At 41.0% G+C, this 17,877-nt stretch overlaps 1 protein-coding gene across 1 annotated transcript in view; it reads right to left on the bottom strand.

The window, feature by feature from the left end:
* Nucleotides 1-17,877, bottom strand: part of CCDC192 (coiled-coil domain containing 192) — a 194,472-nt gene that overhangs the window by 53,987 nt on the left and 122,608 nt on the right. The window contains exon 6 of the mRNA XM_069492784.1: nt 1,951-2,083. Within this exon, the coding sequence (XP_069348885.1) occupies nt 1,951-2,083 (133 nt within the window). The remainder of the gene's footprint in view (nt 1-1,950; nt 2,084-17,877) is intronic.

Genomic DNA, 17,877 nt, shown 5'->3' with positions numbered 1-17,877 from the left:
CTGAATTCAGGGTGAGGCTGTATAGGGCTGGGGGAGAGTAAGAATGTACAAGTATTTCATTTAAGATCTTAGTGTCAGTCCACTGACTCAGTTTCTCCACCAAATAAGAGAAGCAACATGTAAGTCCCAAAAGGGGTCACTGTTTTGATCTACAATGGACTTTAGGATGACTGGCTTTATTTAAATTTTAAATTTGTATCTGTACATAAATATATCAGGGCTTTATGTTTTCTGTACTGGTTTTTTCTTTCTTTCTTTCCTTGTTGTTTAAAACTGAAATATAGAGAAAAAATGAGCAAAGACAGAAAGGTAGGATTTAATGTTTTTTTCCTCTTCCAAACCTTTAAAGTCCTGGTACCATAGTATTATATAATTTTTGACTTATCAAAATATCCAAGAGACAAAAGTGTCATAGCAAATAATATTTTTTTGGTAAAAAATGAAAGAAACAAGAATTAGATATCTTGCAATAATATTCTTTGCACCTGGTTTAAAATGCAGTCAAGAAGTTGACTTCTGTCAAGTGAACTGGAAGACTTTCTCCAATGCGTTCTCTGCCAGGTTCTTACCATGCAACCAACTGGAGGTCTGGCTGTGACGCCTCAGCATGAAGACCTTTACATGCATGTTATCTTCTAACGGATTTTTATTTCTTTAGGTTCCATGGTGGTTAAAAGTAAACTTATAAACTGTCTTTATGTTGTTTAGTTGAAAGAGAAAAAACCAACTGCCCTGTGTATGTTGCAAGGTGACAGTGTTATATGCCATTTGAACCCTGGGAGAGCACTGTTCAAAACTGAAAATGCAAACCAAGTTCATGTGAAAAGCGTTACCCTGTAGTCAGGATGCTGGGAGTGTCTCCCTTTCTGAAGCCATTTGTTTCCTCCTCCATTTGTTTCCATGTTGCTCCTCTTTTTCCGAAATTACTTATGAGTAATGAAGGAAGCTGGGGTCAGAACAATGGCATGTTCCTGGCTTTGCAAGAGTGGCACACATCAAAGGAAGACATTCATCCCAGGGAACCACAGCTTTGCAAGAGATCCACCAGGCAGAAACAAAGTTGGATATTGCTGCTACTTAGCAGAGAGGAAGTGTCCTTAGTCTCGCAAAGCTGGGAAAGCTACCCTGGGGGAGGGTAAATTGCAGCTCCGGAAGCTAAGTGTTGCTTGCATGGATCCAACCTGGGCCAAGGTAATTAACATCTCTAAGCCTCTGTTTATTCTTGTGGAATTCATAAGTGCACTTACCTCAGAGGTCATTCTGAGAATTAAATACACGCGGAACGCTTAGCAAAACGCCAGGCACATAGCACTCTATTAAATGTTAACTCAGATCGCTAATGATGACGATCTGAAGTTTTGGTTTGGTTTTGTTTTTTTCCTAATATGTGTTTATAGTTTCTTAGTTGGAGAAGTCTTTTTTAAAAATCAAAACCAATGTGGCTATTAAAAATTTTCTGAACTACCCAGATTTCATCCCCAAATAGCCTTCCCTGCTGGTTTCTGGTTCATTCACCTACTGGAAAAAAAAAGAATCACTCCCCTTCCCGTGTCCAGTTTATCAGCCTGTGCTTTACTCCTGAGCTCCTCTCGGTCCCTGCAGGCACCAGCCTTCCCTCGCAGGCCCTGCCCACCCCCACTGCCACCCTGCTGTTCAACGACACTTCTCAGGTACATTTCAGTTGAGCTCTTCAGCCTCAGAGATTTTCCCTTAAACAACCACTTATTCACTCTGCCTCTTTAGGGTGAGAGCAAATCCAGCTCGGAATCAGCAGCTCACGTGCTGTGTCCGTTCACGCCACGTGGAGGTCAGGCCAGGCCCGGGTGCTGCCCGGCCACCAGGCTGCCGGCACAGTGGCCTCCATTTACGCTTTGTCACCAATAAAACGATACATATAATGCACCACCCAGGATGGTGGGCCGTGTGCAACCATCACGGGGAAGTACTGACCTCTAGGGGCTGGCTTTCCTTCCCAGAGAGTCTTTACCTTCTCGCTGAGTTCCAGGACTGTGAAGGCAGCCTCTTGCTTAGCTGTTACCAAATCAGTCTGTAGCCGTTTCACTGTCTTTTTGTGCTTTAGTTTCTTAAAAAAATAAGAGTTTCCGTCACTAGGGACAGATGCATCAAAGGATGAAAGGAATTAATGACGTCAGAACAAACTCTTCCTCGGAAGCCCCACGTAGATGTTGCCTAGACCGAGTCCCATGTGTGCTCTGGGACGCGGTGTCTGTGCTCTTGTCAGTGCATTTGATGCCCAGCAATAAAAGCCAACTCTGCATCACAATAGCTTCCACCTTCTCCAGGGGCTTTCAGTCTAGACCCTGTGATTGGTTGCTTATAATACGGGCAATTAGAGAACTCTAGTTGCCAGTTGGCATTTACCACTGAGGTACTAACGCCTAACAGTAGCAGGGTTTCTGTGCGATCTGTAAGTAGACTCATGTGAAATAGAGCCCTGATTCTGAGTCATTCCCCCAAACCATAATGGTTTGCATTCAAATAAACTCTAAAGTGCCTGATGTGACCACAAAATGTTGATATGTATAGATATTTACTATGGTATCTATATAAGGAAAGTGTCAAGGGTAAGAATGAGCTTTTAAGCAGTAGAGGACAGGAATGCCTTGTTATAAAATAATCTGATTTATGAGATCTAAACATTTGGGAGAGCTACATTAGGATGTTACATAACCAAAGGGTTCACCTTGAGACTTTATGACTAGAAAACGCCTTTTATGAATTTCAAAGTGGATTTGATTTATCAAAATTGGATTTATTTGCGACTTTGGAGAAGCTATTGTGAAAAGTGCTGTATTTGCACTTTTGCGTAGCTGCCATTCCACTGAAGAGCTCACCTTGCCAAGTCTTTGTGGGCTGGTGATTAGGAAGCCCAGAAAATAAATGACTAACATTTCTTACTGGACATAAATCTTCAGACAGGGAAAGGGATGGTTTTGCTCACCAGGGAAGAGTGTGTTCTTCCCTCACCTCTGGAGGGAGTACACTCGGGCAGCAGGAGATCACTCTCCTCTATAAGAGTAAATCCAGTAAATTCAATTTATCAAAGATGGGATCAAATAGACACAGGTGTCCCATTTTTAAAGACAGGTTATCTTCCAGGCCCAAAGCACGAAGATCAGGACTTCACTAAAGCTTAATTAATGGCATAAACACGCCTAAAAGAGAGTGGTAGTCATGGAATTTCCTTAAAGGGAGTGGGAGGGGTAGAATTTGGCAGAGTTTACCCCGCACGATCCAGGTGAGAAGTGCCCTGAGCCACAACGCAGGTGCCTGGTCTCCGTGGCAGTTCTAGAGCGGTAGTTCATATCCATGGACTCCCTCCATCATTGAGCTAACAGTTATGAAGCATCCCCTGGGTGTCAGGCTCTGTGCTGGCCAGGCCACTAAGATCCCCTAACCAATTCCCTTCCTTTGAGTCTCTATTCACTAACAACCTTCCCAATTTGGCCTGCCACGTAGATTAGTTCAGGGAGAGACTGAACTGATGAAGAAATACGTTGAGTATTTGACATTGTTTCTAATGATAAATTATTAGGTCATCATGACAATGTATACCTCCCTCTCTCATTGGGCTGGCTCAGCTTGTTCAGTGAGGACCTTGTCCATCCGAGGCCTGCAGTGAAAGCACCTGTGAGGCCCTGGGTGCTCACCAGGGACCTTTCCTGGTGCTACTTCAAGATGGTTCCATGCTCAGATTTTTATACTTTCCTTTTACACTTTCCTTTATAGCTTTGGGGCTATCAAGTGGGAAAAAGGGTACAGAAATGAAAATTGAGAAAGTGGAAAGAATGAAGGAAAGTATGGCAAGAGGGATTTAGAAGAGAGTGCTAATGAAAGATACCAAAAAAGAACTGGTGATGCTATGCATGCTGAAGTGTTAAGGATTAAGTGTACTGATGAGAGCGAATTCCACTGAACTGCATAAAAAAGTAAGATGGGTTGGTGGATGGATAGAGAAATGAATAGACGTGATAAATCGAAGATAGCAAAATGTTCACAGTAGCATCTAGTGTTCACTAGAAAATTATTTCAACTTTTCTATATGTTTGAAATTTTTTATTATAAGAGCTTGAGTAAGAAAGAACTGTAGAATTAGTTTCCTTACATTGCCCTTCTCTTAATTCTTAATAGATGGTATTCAAATTCTCAAATTATGTCATAACTATTCATATGTAGATATGTATTTTTCTAGAAACTTTTCTCAAGGTATGTATTGATAGCAAGAAAAAAATCAATGTAGCTTGGTGAGAATTGATGGACCGTCACTAGGAGCTGGCCTGGTGTCTGTCACTAAGAAAAAGTCCTACCCATACATTTCCATTTTGATGGGACGACTTGACAGACAGAATGCAAGAGCTTGGTGCATACACACAGTGATTCTTAATATCAGTTAAAATTTTCAGCTTTTCAGTTAAAATATTTAACTCTTATTTCTCTTATGGTGATTATATGTTCTGTCTCTTCTTATTGTGGTAATATTTGTATATTTACCTTATGATCTGAGAAAGAAATTGAGGGTATTTAATTTGGAGAAGACAGTATAGTGCACAGGACAGTCATGACAGTTGACTTTAGTCACCTAAGGGACTATTCAGGAGGAGAGGAAGTTGCGTCACACAGTGCTGTTCTTCAGACACCATGAAGAACAATGGGCAGAAAACACAAGGGGCAGATTCTGGCACAACACGAGGAAGCAGCCGCCAACAATCAGAGCCACGTCCACAACAAGGTGGGATGGGTCCGGGCAAAGACCTCCCGCTCCGGGAGGGGGATGCAGAGACTGGGTGGGCGTCTTCAGGCCGGCCCTGAGGGAGCCCTGGGACCCGGGTCAGCGGTGCCTGGCAGGCTGGCTCATCCCCCCTCCCCCCGCCCCAAGCTCTCTGCACCTCCGGCTTTTTCCGGCCCCACCAGGGGCGCAGCACGTGAGTGAACGGACACCTCAGCCCTGGCAGCCTCGGGTCGGCACAGCCGTCAGGGACACTTTAAGACTAATTCTGGTATTTGGGAGAAGTTGGATAAAAAGGCCAAGAAGGCCCATCAGTCCCTTAGAATTCAAGGATAGTGTGACTTTAAATATACAAACTTTATTATTTAGTTATAAGGGAAAGGGGTGGGGAAAATTAAATTTATACTAAAAATTGGATAAAAGACCTCAGTTGGTTGTCTAAGATTTCTGTTGAGACCTTTTGGTTATTCAGATACATTTTACAATAGTTTAACATCTTTGTCTTCTTTTTTTTTCTTCTCTCCAGACAGAACTGCTGTATGCTATTAATTCATAGCTTTAACCAAGCCCTTTGGACATTTCAAGTAATTCAATTTGCCAACATGTTTTTTTATTAGTCATAGACATCAAATGATTTCAGCAACAATAATATTTTCCTTTGCTTTTTTGGCGTTCACTGGCAAGGCAACCTGAGTTTGTACTTGAATCCAACGGAGTCTGTTACGGTCTCCTTAGCAACTAGAACTCTCCGCAGTGATTACTGAAAGGATAGGAAGGCTTTATAGCTTGGAGGTAAATTCCTATTAACTTGCTCTTTTCCTACTTCTCCTACAGGGTGGAAAGAGGGAGGAAATCATGTATTTGTGCAATGTTTTGAAAAGGAAATATCTATCTGTATCGTATTGCTGAATGGCTTGCATTATACCAAGTCAAAGAGAATTAGAAATAACCAAGGAACTATTTATAGACGAGTTTCAACACCAAGTTGCCAGTACTGTGTGAAGTCTCTGGGTATTTCCACACACTGTGAATCGTGGCTTTGGTTCTGGGCTTTGGTTCTGGGCTTTGTCACTCACTGGCCATGAGAAACTGGGCCAGGCACATGACATTTCTGAGCCTTAGATCCCTCTTCATGGAACTATTGTGGGGACCCAATGCCGTAATATAGAAATGACAGTATCTAGCACTGTGCTTGCAAAATAGTAGTTATGTCTTTCTGTTTTTATCATTATTGCTTGAAACACATAAGGAAAAGTGTCAACTCTTCAGTAAAACACTAAAGTATCTTTTCTAAGGATGTCCTTGTCATACTTCACAGAAATTAAAATTTGTACTTAATTGATAGCAAGACTTTTGTCTTTTTTTCTTTCTTTTTTCCAGTTAAGTTTTCTGCATGATTGCATTGTCTCCTCCTCACTTTGTATGGACAGACAAACTTAACCTGCTGCCTGCGAACAGACGTGCAGCAGCCTTGACCCAAGCCCCTGCCAGAGCTGGCTGTGCCCAGGCAGACTCGGCCTTGCCTCTGGCCCCCACGGCAGTTCCCTCTGGAGCCTGCCGGGGCAGAGCTTCCCCCCACTTGCTCTGAAATCCCCTGTGCCCGTCCCACCCTCCTGCACTGAGAGAGCACACGCAACAAAGACAGGGGCTTTGCCTTCAGGAGGCCGCTGATAAAATGCTCACCACCAATGACGAACAAGGGAATTTGGTTTGAATACAGAAAGTATAGGTAGGTTCCTCCTTGCATTTCTCTTCTAATAGTCCTTCACTAATAATGAAGCTAATAAAAGTGATAGTAGCATTTGGATACCACTTGACTTAAAAATCAATTTCACATGTTTCATCTTGTTTTGTGTTATCATACCCTCAGGAGAACATTTTAAAGTCTAGAGGTGTCAAATATGTGCCCCGAATATTCCTTCCCAGTCCACGGCAGGCCTTTGATTTGGGGAGTCCTTCAACCTGTGCTCCAGCCCTGGCTTCGCAGTCCTTGACTCCCAGCAGCCACTGCTCACTGATGCGACCTGGCTGCCACCCGGGTCGTGTCTGCTGAGCCGGTGAGACCGCGGGGCTGCCCGAGGGTTCCAGTGCACCCGAGCCTGGTGGCTCAGTAAGTAAATAGCTAAATGGACTTAAACCAAGGTCTTTTGATTCCCGATGCTGACTTTCTTTTCAGTGGCAACAGGAGTCTTCACTGATCAATAGAACTATTAATTTTTAGAGTTACTTAAAGGTAACCTAGAAAGGCAGCGTGACAGGCTTGGCTAAAGCAGAGCAGCTTTGCAGTGTGATGCTGAGGCACTTATTGCATGGGTTGCCATGGTATCTCTAGGGAACCGAGAGGTAAAGGAAAGACTTGATGAGCCCAGCCAAGGGCAATCTGTGCCAGGTGTGGTTCTTTCCCCTTAGTGACTCTCATCGGAGGGTCCTGAATTGATTGTGGTGATTGTGATCATTCTGTTGAGTCATCTGAAGTGACAAAGAATGGATCAGATGAATCTTTCTTACAAAATGCCTTGAATGGAAAACAATCACAAAGGCAAATGTAGCTTAGTCTTATTTCTTTTGATAAGGTCACAGGGAGCTAGTTGATGCACAGACCGTCAGGACTCGTCACAACCTTGACCAGGAGCCTCGCCCCACGTGACCACTGCTCGGTGCTAATGGCCAAGAGAGGCCGGTCTTGGAAATCAGCGCTGGCATTTTTCAGTCCTTTGCAGTCTCTCTCCCAGCTGAGTCCCAACCCACCTTATTTTATGTTACAAAATGCTATAGAAACACAATTTAATTACTCACCAAATGCAGAAGTTTTGGGATTTCTAATAAAAAGCAAACAAATTCCCAGTAATTAAACAAACAACCTAAATCACCACAGGGGAAGAATTTGCCCCTGGTTGAAGCCAAGTGTCAGTTCTTTCCCTCTGTGGGATAAATAATTATTAGAGACAGAAGCAGAGTTTGCCAGCAGATGTTCTGCTTCCAGAATGCCTGATAAGTGTTTGTTTAAGAGAAACTACAAATTAATACAAGATAAAGAGATAATGTTGCATTTGGAAAGAATTTCAATGATAAAGTAGAACTTTCTAATAATAGAGTTGTCCAAAAATCAGAATGTTTTGCCCTAAAATACAGTATGCTCTCCTCCCTTGCATGTGGTATACAGGCCATTCTTGGGAATGTTCCAGAGAGAAGCTAACAGTGATTGACCACCTGCAACATGCCAGGCATGGTTCTGAGAACTTTATATGTACTAGCTCATTTCATTTTTATAGCACCTCAAAGAAGCAGGACTATTATTAATACCATTTTCAGGTGTAAATACTGAGACCCAGAAAGGCTTAATTAACGTGCCCAAAGTGAAATGATGAGTCCAAATTCAAATCCATGCAGGCTGTCTGCAGACTGTGTCTCCCATCACTATGTTTTGCATACCTCAATGTGCTACCCAGTGACCTACATTGTGGGGAGTTTGAATAAGAAGACATTTCAGATTCTATAAATCCATTTCTAAAGCAAGGGGGAGCAGTGTCTAACTTCTGACCATAAAGTCTTAAAGCCATGGACTTGACCACTCAGTATGAATTAGGGTCAGATAGAACCATCAAATGTTAGATGATACAGAATTGGATGCACTCTTAGAGGCCAAATTGTCCAGCCCTAGCATTTTGGAGATGTAGAAGTAGAAGCTGAGAAAAATAAAATGATTTAGCCAAATTCACAGCTAATAAAGCTGCAAGAGGCAGGACTGAGAGCCTGGTTTTCTGACTCCTCATCTCAGTCCCCTGCAGCCCCCTGCCCCCGATATTACGCTGCTCCTTAGCCATATGGGCTGTAGGGCAATGGGATGGGTATATGATTGGAACCTAGAGGGGTACCTGAGATCCCTCAGGTCTAAGGTCTCAGCCTCAGAAGCAGCAGGACGTTAGGCAGGCAGCCTTCCCTTAAAGCCCTCTTTATACAGAGAGCAAGGGAGGAGCAGACACAGGTCACTCTATATAGTATATATTGGGGTGCATCTGACAGAAAGTCTAGGCAATTGAGATCATGCTAATTTGAAAGAATAAGCTGGATCAGTTCTACCAGCAAACTTGCTTTCATAGAGCATTCTGCTATATGCCGTATTCTAATGTCAAAAAAGCCCATTTCTGAGATTAAGGGGTTTCTGCTTTCACGTTCTTTTCTTTGTGCAATGCTATCTCAACTTTCTTACTCAGTAAACATTAATCAGGCTGATAATGAGAATTTTATGAGAAGGAAAGAACCTATGGTGCAATACATAAATTTTCATATTACTGGCTGAGCACAGCAGAGAACAAAACTGAGCACTCAAGCAGGTCATGCAAAAAGAAAACGTAGCCAGCGCCTGCTAATGCCAAGTCTGCTTCTTGGTCTTACAATCTCAAATCACACCCTGAGAACAGAGAGAGAGACGCACTGTCACACCTAACCAAGCCTGGTAGGAAGCTGTTTTCCAGTCCAATTCTCCCTGGGGACAGAGAGCACCCAAAGGGCCAAAGCTGTGTATGAAGCAATTTCAGTTTCTCAGCCCCGCCTCCGCAGGTGTCGGTGCAGTTGGCAAAGGGCTGTCAGAAGTGACGTGGGTGGAAGAGAAGAGAAACCAGGGAGCATAAAATTTACACGTGGTGAAAAAGAACTCCCATACCTGCTTAGTGAAAGTCCTGCTAAGCTCCTCTATCATGAGTACAAAATAATGAAGAGCTTTTCTCTGCAATGACGTTATAATTGGGCAGATACTGTTTTTTTTTTCCTCTGTGCCCGGCACTCCCTTTGAACTTGACTCAGGCTGCCTTCTGGAAGAAAATTAGCAGCTATTGGCCATCTGTGACTTATCTCGAATCATAAAGCAATGGCATGTGTTTAAGGACTGGAAAATTGAGATCCTGAAGCACCAAGGAGCTTTAATCATTTTAAGTATTTTTTGGTGTAGTAAAGAGAACCTAATTAAATTGACTTTCCCAGTGAATATTCTTCTCCTTCACAGACTCCACTCTGCCCTGAAAGCAGTGAAATTACATGGGATACAGGCTCAGGGAGGTACAGGAGCTGGCCTTAAAACGACTTAATGAATGATAAGGAAATCCAAGTAGAGGACAGGAAAATTATCGTCACAGGAGAAATGACGCTCGACAGCATGGAAGAGCTTTGTACGCTGACCAGGAGAAATTAGAGAAAGCAGCAAAGTGGGAAGTTTTCTGGGATATGTATTATTTCCTCATAAAATACAGTGTTTAAAGAACTGCAGATTTCTTATGGCAGACCTGAAACAATTTCACAGCAGCCATATCTAGGTTTAAAGTGAAATGGACCTGGTCTCATATTAAAATGCATTTCCTATGTGAAAAGTTAGAGAGTGTATGGGTGAGTGTTTTGAAAATTGATGAGTGGCATGATATTAGTTAATAGTGTTACTGATATTATTTTAGAATCTTCATTCTTCATAATTAGAACTTCTGAGATAGTAATCGATTCTTGGCAATGAATCATCTGAGCCCACAGCTTTACAGTAATATCTGAAAGTTGCATATTATGTAGCTCCAATTAAATGAGTACTTTGTCAATTCTTTAATTTTTCAATTGGTTTAAGCTAGTTTATGTCTGGAAACAAAAATATTTTCATAGGGGCAAGAATCTTAAGTTTTCCTTTAAGAAAATTTAAAATTTCCCATCAGGTCATTGGAAGCAATGGTTGACAGTTAATTTAACTGAGAACATTTAAATGCATAATGAAGAAATTACCAGAAATTAAAGCATTGAAGTTGGCTCCTAGCTTAAGATGTGGTTTTCCTTTTTTTTTTACTTGTACTTGAAAGGTAATATTCACTTTTCACTTGACTATTAAACTAACTGGGCCATATAAGTGGTTAGAATAAGTTGATGAAGTAGGTGTTTTCTTCCTTGAGGAAGTCACAACCACTTAGTATTACTGAGCCACAGAACTGATGATATATAGTCTGCATATACTGAGTTCAACTACTTTTATCTAGAACCTCAGAGAGTGTTCCACACTTCAATTAAGTTTGCTACTCTAAAAGTTCTCTTTTCTTGATTTTCCTCTTCTCAGCTCCTTCTCAGCTATCAACTGTAATAAAGTGGACACCATATTGTAAAACAGGCTCCGAGAGTGTCCTGTAGTCAGAAAAACCAAGTTCCTCAGTGTGCCGTGGGCAGAAAGCAAAGAAAGGAGTTGATTTTCAAATAAATTACAAACATACAGACTCAACAACTATAGATAAACCTAATGATCAAAGCAGAACTACCCTTAAGTTCATTTGCCCAAGACCTACAAGACAAGGTCACTTTGGGGGTCTCACTGCAAACATATTTTGCAGTCTCTCCTCAATTCTATTCACATTTATGCTATTTTATATATGTGTACTGAAGATATTGTATCTACTATGGGTGACATTGTAGCCTGTGTCCATTTGATGACAAGAATATCGTGTTTCCAACACGGAAACAAAATCCCCCCTTGCTTTTCTGAGCTAAAACCTTGGAGTCTGACAACTGTTAGCTCAATCTGTCCCTTCAGCTTTCCTGCAGCTCCTGTCCTTAATCGCTGGGGCAAACCAACCCCTGAACCTTTAAAGGTGATGGGAGAGATAGCAATGGTTTGCCACACCTGAAAACTTCTTTACTGAAAGGTGTCAGTCCTGCTCTGGGGAACTATTCATAGTTTAGCACTTGAGGAAATGGCCTAAATGTTAAGCAGGATTTGCAGCCTAAATCAAGTTTCATTTCTCATACTCAACATTCCAGTTGTGATTTTTTTTTTTGTTAGTTATATATACACATTTTTGTCTTTTTCTTTGCCACTATTTCGAGAAGGTTTTTTGTTCATGTCATGAAACCACATTTTATAGGTGGGGAGAGAAGACTATTTGGATTTATATACATAGTTATTTTAATAGTCCTTAGAACAAAAGTTTAATTTCAGAATCTGATGTTGTGTGTGAATTGGGTTTTATGTATGTGAGGTGGAATTGCAAAGGCATGATCCAGTGAAAGAAGCACTTGGCACCTGTGAATAGCATGTCAGGAGTCGGCGAGGGAGGGAAAGGTGTGGTGGTGATGTGAACTTTTACTTTGGAGCTATTAGTAAGTTTCAGATTGCATATTTTAACAAGTCTAAACAAATGTCCTTGCTATAAAACAGGCCATCAAATGCAGATTATTCCTTGGTCTTCCTGGACGCAAAGGTCTGTCTCTCTTTTTAATTCACTCTCTAGCAAGGTGCCTTCTCTAATTGCATTAAAAATCCAGCACTGAAAAGATGGCACACGAATCGGACCTGCCAAGCAGGGATCTGGAAGCAAATCTCAATGTTCTGTCTGGTAGACTTCTAGCCTGTTCCCATCACACACCCTCATCTCCGAGATACGCGAGGATCACAAGGAGGGAGGGGAACATGTGGGCTTGGCTTAAAACCACTTGCCTCGTCTCTTGCTGGTGATGTGTGGTGTCACAACTTCCCAGAATCTCAGATTGTAAGATTTGAGGATAATCATATGAGTTGTTCATCAAGAAAAGGTTCAAGATTTCCCAACTTAGACAACTGATGAGTTGCCTGTTATGGTCCTGACCTAGAAAACTCACAGGAGGTGTATTTGCCCAGTTCTGGTTTGGATTTGAGCTTCTGGGCCATCCTTCGCAACAGCAGGAGCAACACTGGCCTGGCAGAAGACTCTCAGATATGGGAATGTTCCGGACCCAGAAATACACCCTTGGGACCGCCACATTGAATCTGATCCCGCTAGACAACAGTAAGACTGACCCAGGAACAGCCAAGCTTCTGTGAAACTAAAGCTTGCCTCACAAGATGTACAACAAATAAATACTTTTTAACTGTCTAAAGAAAAGAATAGATGAATAATGTACTCCCTAATTTTGCTTAAATATCATGTGTCAAAGTCGAAACTAACTTCTGTTTGCTCTAATTTCAATTGCATAGTGTCTTATCCAAACTGACAATGCCAATTACTCTGAGTCACAAATGAACTTGACTTTTCAACTGGAAGACATTTCCTCCTTTTTTCTTTTTAACTGTGGTACAAAACACACAACATAAAATTTACCATCTTAATCAATTCTAAGGGTACAGTTCAGCAGTGTTAAGTATAAGCACATTGTTGTGCAACCAATTTCCACAACTTTTTCATCTTGCAAAACTGTCTAATACCCATTAGACAACAACTTCCCATTTTCCCCTCCTTCCTCCGGCCCCCAGCAACTACAATTTTACTTTCTATATCGATGAATTTGACTACTCTGGGTACCACATATAAGTGGAATCATACGGTATTTATCTTTTTGTGATTGGGTTATTCACTTAGAATAATGTCTTCAGGGTTCATTCGAATGGCAGCATGTGGCAGAATTTCCTTCCTTTTTAAGGCTGAATAATATTCTATGGTATGTGTAGGTGACATTTGGTTTACTCATTTATCCATCCATGTATACCTATGTTGCTTCTACTTCCTGGTTATGGTGTGGAAGACCTTTCTGGAAGTAGTGATCATGGTAGTGCAATGATTACAATACTTGCCTTTTCTAAATGAACCAAAACTCTATCTTTTAATTACAAATTCCATTCCCATTTCCCCCAAATGTTTACTTTTTGTTTTTGTTGTCAACCAAGTACATTGATCCCAAAGTGGGAACACATTTAGAAGCCATGTCAGATCTTATTACATGATTCTGGTAGGGCAATTTCAATCACAGATTTCTAAATTAGGCTATGCTTTTATGTCTGACATAGAGCCTTCCTCCTTTTTTTTTTTTTTTTCCCCCCAAAGGAAAAGTCTGTACTACTGCCACTATAACTTACAATTCTTTTATTTGGAAATCCAAAACCCCACTGGCAGACAGAGCCAGGCCTGAGATTATCAAGCAGACATCACTCTATGCATTAGCCTAAGAAATAGGTTAATTTGGATAAAAATCCACTAGCTGTTAGAAAAGAAATACAGAGGAGATTATTACTGTCAGACAAGCTAATTCAGTGATGAGCCTCTTTCCTTCATCTACTCTTTTGAAAAAGGGGTTTTAAGGCTTCCCTCTTTTTCTACAGCCTCACATGTGCACATCAGATTCATCCGAGGAGCTTTTTAAAAATACTTATGCTCAAGATTCTCTCTAATCCTACTCCATTAGAATTTGGGTGTGGGACTGTAATCTGTTTTTTAGGCTTTCTTGTTGGCTCTGATGCGTACATCTGTGAAGGTCAACCGGAGGATATCTGTAGACAAGAGCCAGGTGCTGGCCACAAAGCTGTCTGAGTGTCCTCGTGGACATGCGTGTGCTTGTATACATGGGGGCACTTAGGCAAGCATGAGTGTGTGTTGGGGACGTTGGCACAGCAGAAACTCCAGATCATTGCAGATGGTGGAGGTTTCCATGGGAACGTGGTCCATGTAACATGTCAGCCATTTTTCTGTAGAAGGCCAATATCAGCTTTAGAGAGAGATTAGTTGACGGAAAGGAATTGCAGGTTTTGGAAATTATAAATATCGAAGTGCAGTTAAGGAATTTGTGGAGTATATCAGCTTCCTTTCTTTAGGGTAAATATGAAGAGATAAAAATCAAAGTCCCACACTGCACCAGGTAATTCAAAGCTGCAGCACTCCCTCCCTCTGAGCTGGAGAAAAACCCCTCTCTGGAAGGGTTCTGATTCTTATTTTAATCTTATTCTTATCAGTCCTTCTGATTCTTATTTCCCACCCATAACTCCCTTGACACTCTTTGTAGGTCAAAACAGCTAAAAAAAAAAAACAAAACAAAAAATCCATTCCTGTCTTCACACGTACTGTATTGTTCAAAGTTATTTCAGTGACTTTCATAAGCTTCAGAGAAATCTAGCAGGAAAATTCTAAGTCCTTCCTCTAACTTAAGTCCATCAACAATAGGGTAATCTGAGGCAAGTGCCTTGATGTTCACTTTCTCCAAACACCAAATGGAACTTTTTAAAACCCCCTCAGGTTCACACATGGATGAATTAACTCATGCTGTTTAAGTGCTCTGAGCCTCAAATGTTCAAAGTGAGGTGTGGAACATAAACAATGAAAAAAATAATTGTAGAAAATCTTTTTTTAAGCTTTAAAATTATAATTTATTTTTCTTATCTTAAAAGTAATCTAAGATGTTTAAAACAAAAACCCATGCTTCTTAAATGCTTTAAATCCCTTGCTAATCCCTGTGTATACTTAATACACATACATACACTCCATAAAAGAAAAAGAAACCTTGCAAGATTTGAGGCATAAAATATCTCAAGGATCTTTGCTGGCAAACCTAATTTTTGTCCATCATGGGAGCAAAATCTATGGGATCTTGAAGTATTCCATTATTCTAATATATGAAAAGAAAGAATCTTGATTGGTTATTTGAAAAGGCTTAATGGGAACTATAGTTACTAACCAGGCGTTGATTATTTATATTGTTTCTGTTTATTCTTTCTATTCAAAAGTGCCATCACACTTATATATTTTTAAGGAGAGAAAATACTGTACCTAGTCACTTCTATATTACTTTTCTCAATAGCACTCTTTATTTTTTTATAGGACTTTTATTGCTGTCTTCTATGACAGAGTAAACGGGAAAGAGTCTATAAATTAGATAAGGAAAATTATACTATAAGTGATATTTAACCTGGGAAAGCCAAGTAGGCATTTAACAAGTGCTGAACTTTTCTGTTGGACTGATCCCAATTTTCTAAGTACATAATCCACTGAAAAACTTTCTAGCCTAAGATTTGCATGTTTTTCTCACCAGGTTAAACTTTCCAAAACAGATAAAATTTTGAGAGTGAATACAGCTCATTAGAAAGATTTTGTATTTTTTTGAGCCTCTCAATAATTTAGTTCAGTTCAACAAACATATATGGAGTATGTTGTATCTGCCAGGCTCTAAGCCAGATGCTGAGTAAATGAAGCTAAGAAAAATGAAGCACAATTCCTTTCCTTTGGAAGCTTTTGTCTTGTGAGAGAGACAGATACAACAAATTATTAATATAATGTTTTATGACATGTGTATAAGAAGGAAGTCATTCCAGTGCACACAAGCTGAGGTTGATAAGCCGCATTGTCTAGGGAGGAAAGCACATGAGGTGCAGGTACAGAGATAAAAAGCAGAAGGGGTCAGTCTTGGTCATGAAAAAGAACCAAGTAAAAATGTGAAAATAAAAACTACAACAATTGGCCGGGCGCGGTGGCTCACGCCTGTAATCCTAGCACTCTGGGAGGCCGAGGCGGGTGGATTGCTCAAGGTCAGGAGTTCGAGACCAGCCTGAGCGAGACCCCGTCTCTACTAAAAATAGAAAGACATTATATGGACACCTAAAAATCTATATAGAAAAAATTAGCCGGGCATAGTGGCGCATGCCTGTAGTCCCAGCTACTCGGGAGGCTGAGGCAGTAGGATCGCTTAAGCCCAGGAGTTTGAGGTTGCTGTGAGCTAAGCTGATGCCACGGCACTCACTCTAGCCTGGGCAACAAAGTGAGACTCTGTCTCAACAACAAAAAAAAAAAAAACTACAACAATTGTAAAACCATGGGCTGGATATAGTTGACAAGAGACTTAGTAAATTGGTAGATGATCTGGGGGAAATGGTGAGAATCCATAGGAAAGAAGACATGGAAAACACGGAAGAACATTTAGGAGACATGACGGAGCAGGGAAGGGAATCTCCAGTACAGGTCTAACATGCTTTCATGAAAAAAAGAGAGAATGGAGGAGAGGCAGAATTTGAAGTAAAAATGGTGGAGAAATTCCCAGAAATGAAGGGTGGCATAATCCCTCAAATTTAAGAATTACATTGAGTTCTAGCAAAGAAAGTTTGAAATGGCCATCTTGGGTCTTGTTCCTAGAGACTGTGATTCACCAGGGTTGAGGAGGAGCTCAGGTGTCCATTTGGATAAACTTCCCAGTGCTTCTGCTGCAAAGCCAGATTCGAGAATCAGACCAGTGGTTCTCAGACCTAAGTGCACTCACGAGTCACATTAGCAATTACGAGCTAATTAAAGTGCAAATTCCTGAGTCTGATCACAGAGATATTAGACTGGAGAAGGCCCTCCTAGGAGGCTGAGTTGAATATTGACAATTAAATATGGTTTATGGAAGAAATAAAGGTAGGGTAGAGTGTTATAGCTGGTTCTACAATTTAGAGTTTGTGCATCTCAGGCACAAATAATTCACAGATTTCTCCTTAAGAGACAGATCCTTCTCCATCCTAAGGAAAAAAGCAGTTGGGAAACATTAATAGTCTCGATAATATAAGCTCTATGAGGGCACTGGCATGTGAACAGACAAATGCTCCAGGTAGAGGTTCATGGTTCATTTCTCCATTTAGCACATATATACTGAGCACAAATTTTATGCAACAATATTTTTATAAGTACACAAACATTGTCAAAGGACTTGAGGTCCTTGATCATGACTCTGTATGGCCTTATTATATTGTTTTTACGTCCTTATAAACTATTATCTGGCTCCTTTATTCTGAGTACAGCTACAAATTATGGACTTGACTTGTCTCTTTCTTCTATTTTTTTCTAGCTGTGGGGTGGTCACTGTGAGTTTATACAGCAGCTGGACCTCTCTTGTCTCTGTGTCCTTTGTAAGTTGGTACCATGTAGGGGCAAATGCCTCAGCCAGAGACATATGAAAAGTTTATATGTTTATCACAGATACTCTTAGCAACCCAGGGAATACTGAGATAAGTGACAGAATCATAGTTCCTTCCTTCATGCTGTTTAGAGTCTAGTTATGGAAACAGATATAAAACAATTGCACGCGTGCAGTGAGTTGCCAAGAATGACAAGAATTAAGGAGTGACGCATAGCCTCCAAGAGCTTAGAAGAGAAGTGACCTCATAAAAGAAGTCAGGAAAGATTTTCACAATTGAAGGAGACTTGAAGACTTAATAAGAGGCTCTAATTAAGTGAAGCAGGGAGAAGAGAACATGAAGGCAGAAGGCACACCATGTGTAAAGGTAGTCCTGCGACAGGAGAAATGGTGAGCACCAGGGTGTGGAAGAGACCCAGTGGGCTCCAGTAGAGAAAGTGAGACCCTGCACAGACAGAAGCCTGGAGGGTGAGGTTAAAAGAAATGGGAGG

This window comes from Eulemur rufifrons, chromosome 17, assembly GCF_041146395.1.
Source record: "Eulemur rufifrons isolate Redbay chromosome 17, OSU_ERuf_1, whole genome shotgun sequence".
Taxonomy (NCBI): Eukaryota; Metazoa; Chordata; class Mammalia; order Primates; family Lemuridae; genus Eulemur; species Eulemur rufifrons.
Note: the sequence above shows the minus strand (reverse complement) of the source record. Positions and strands in the feature narration are given on the sequence as shown.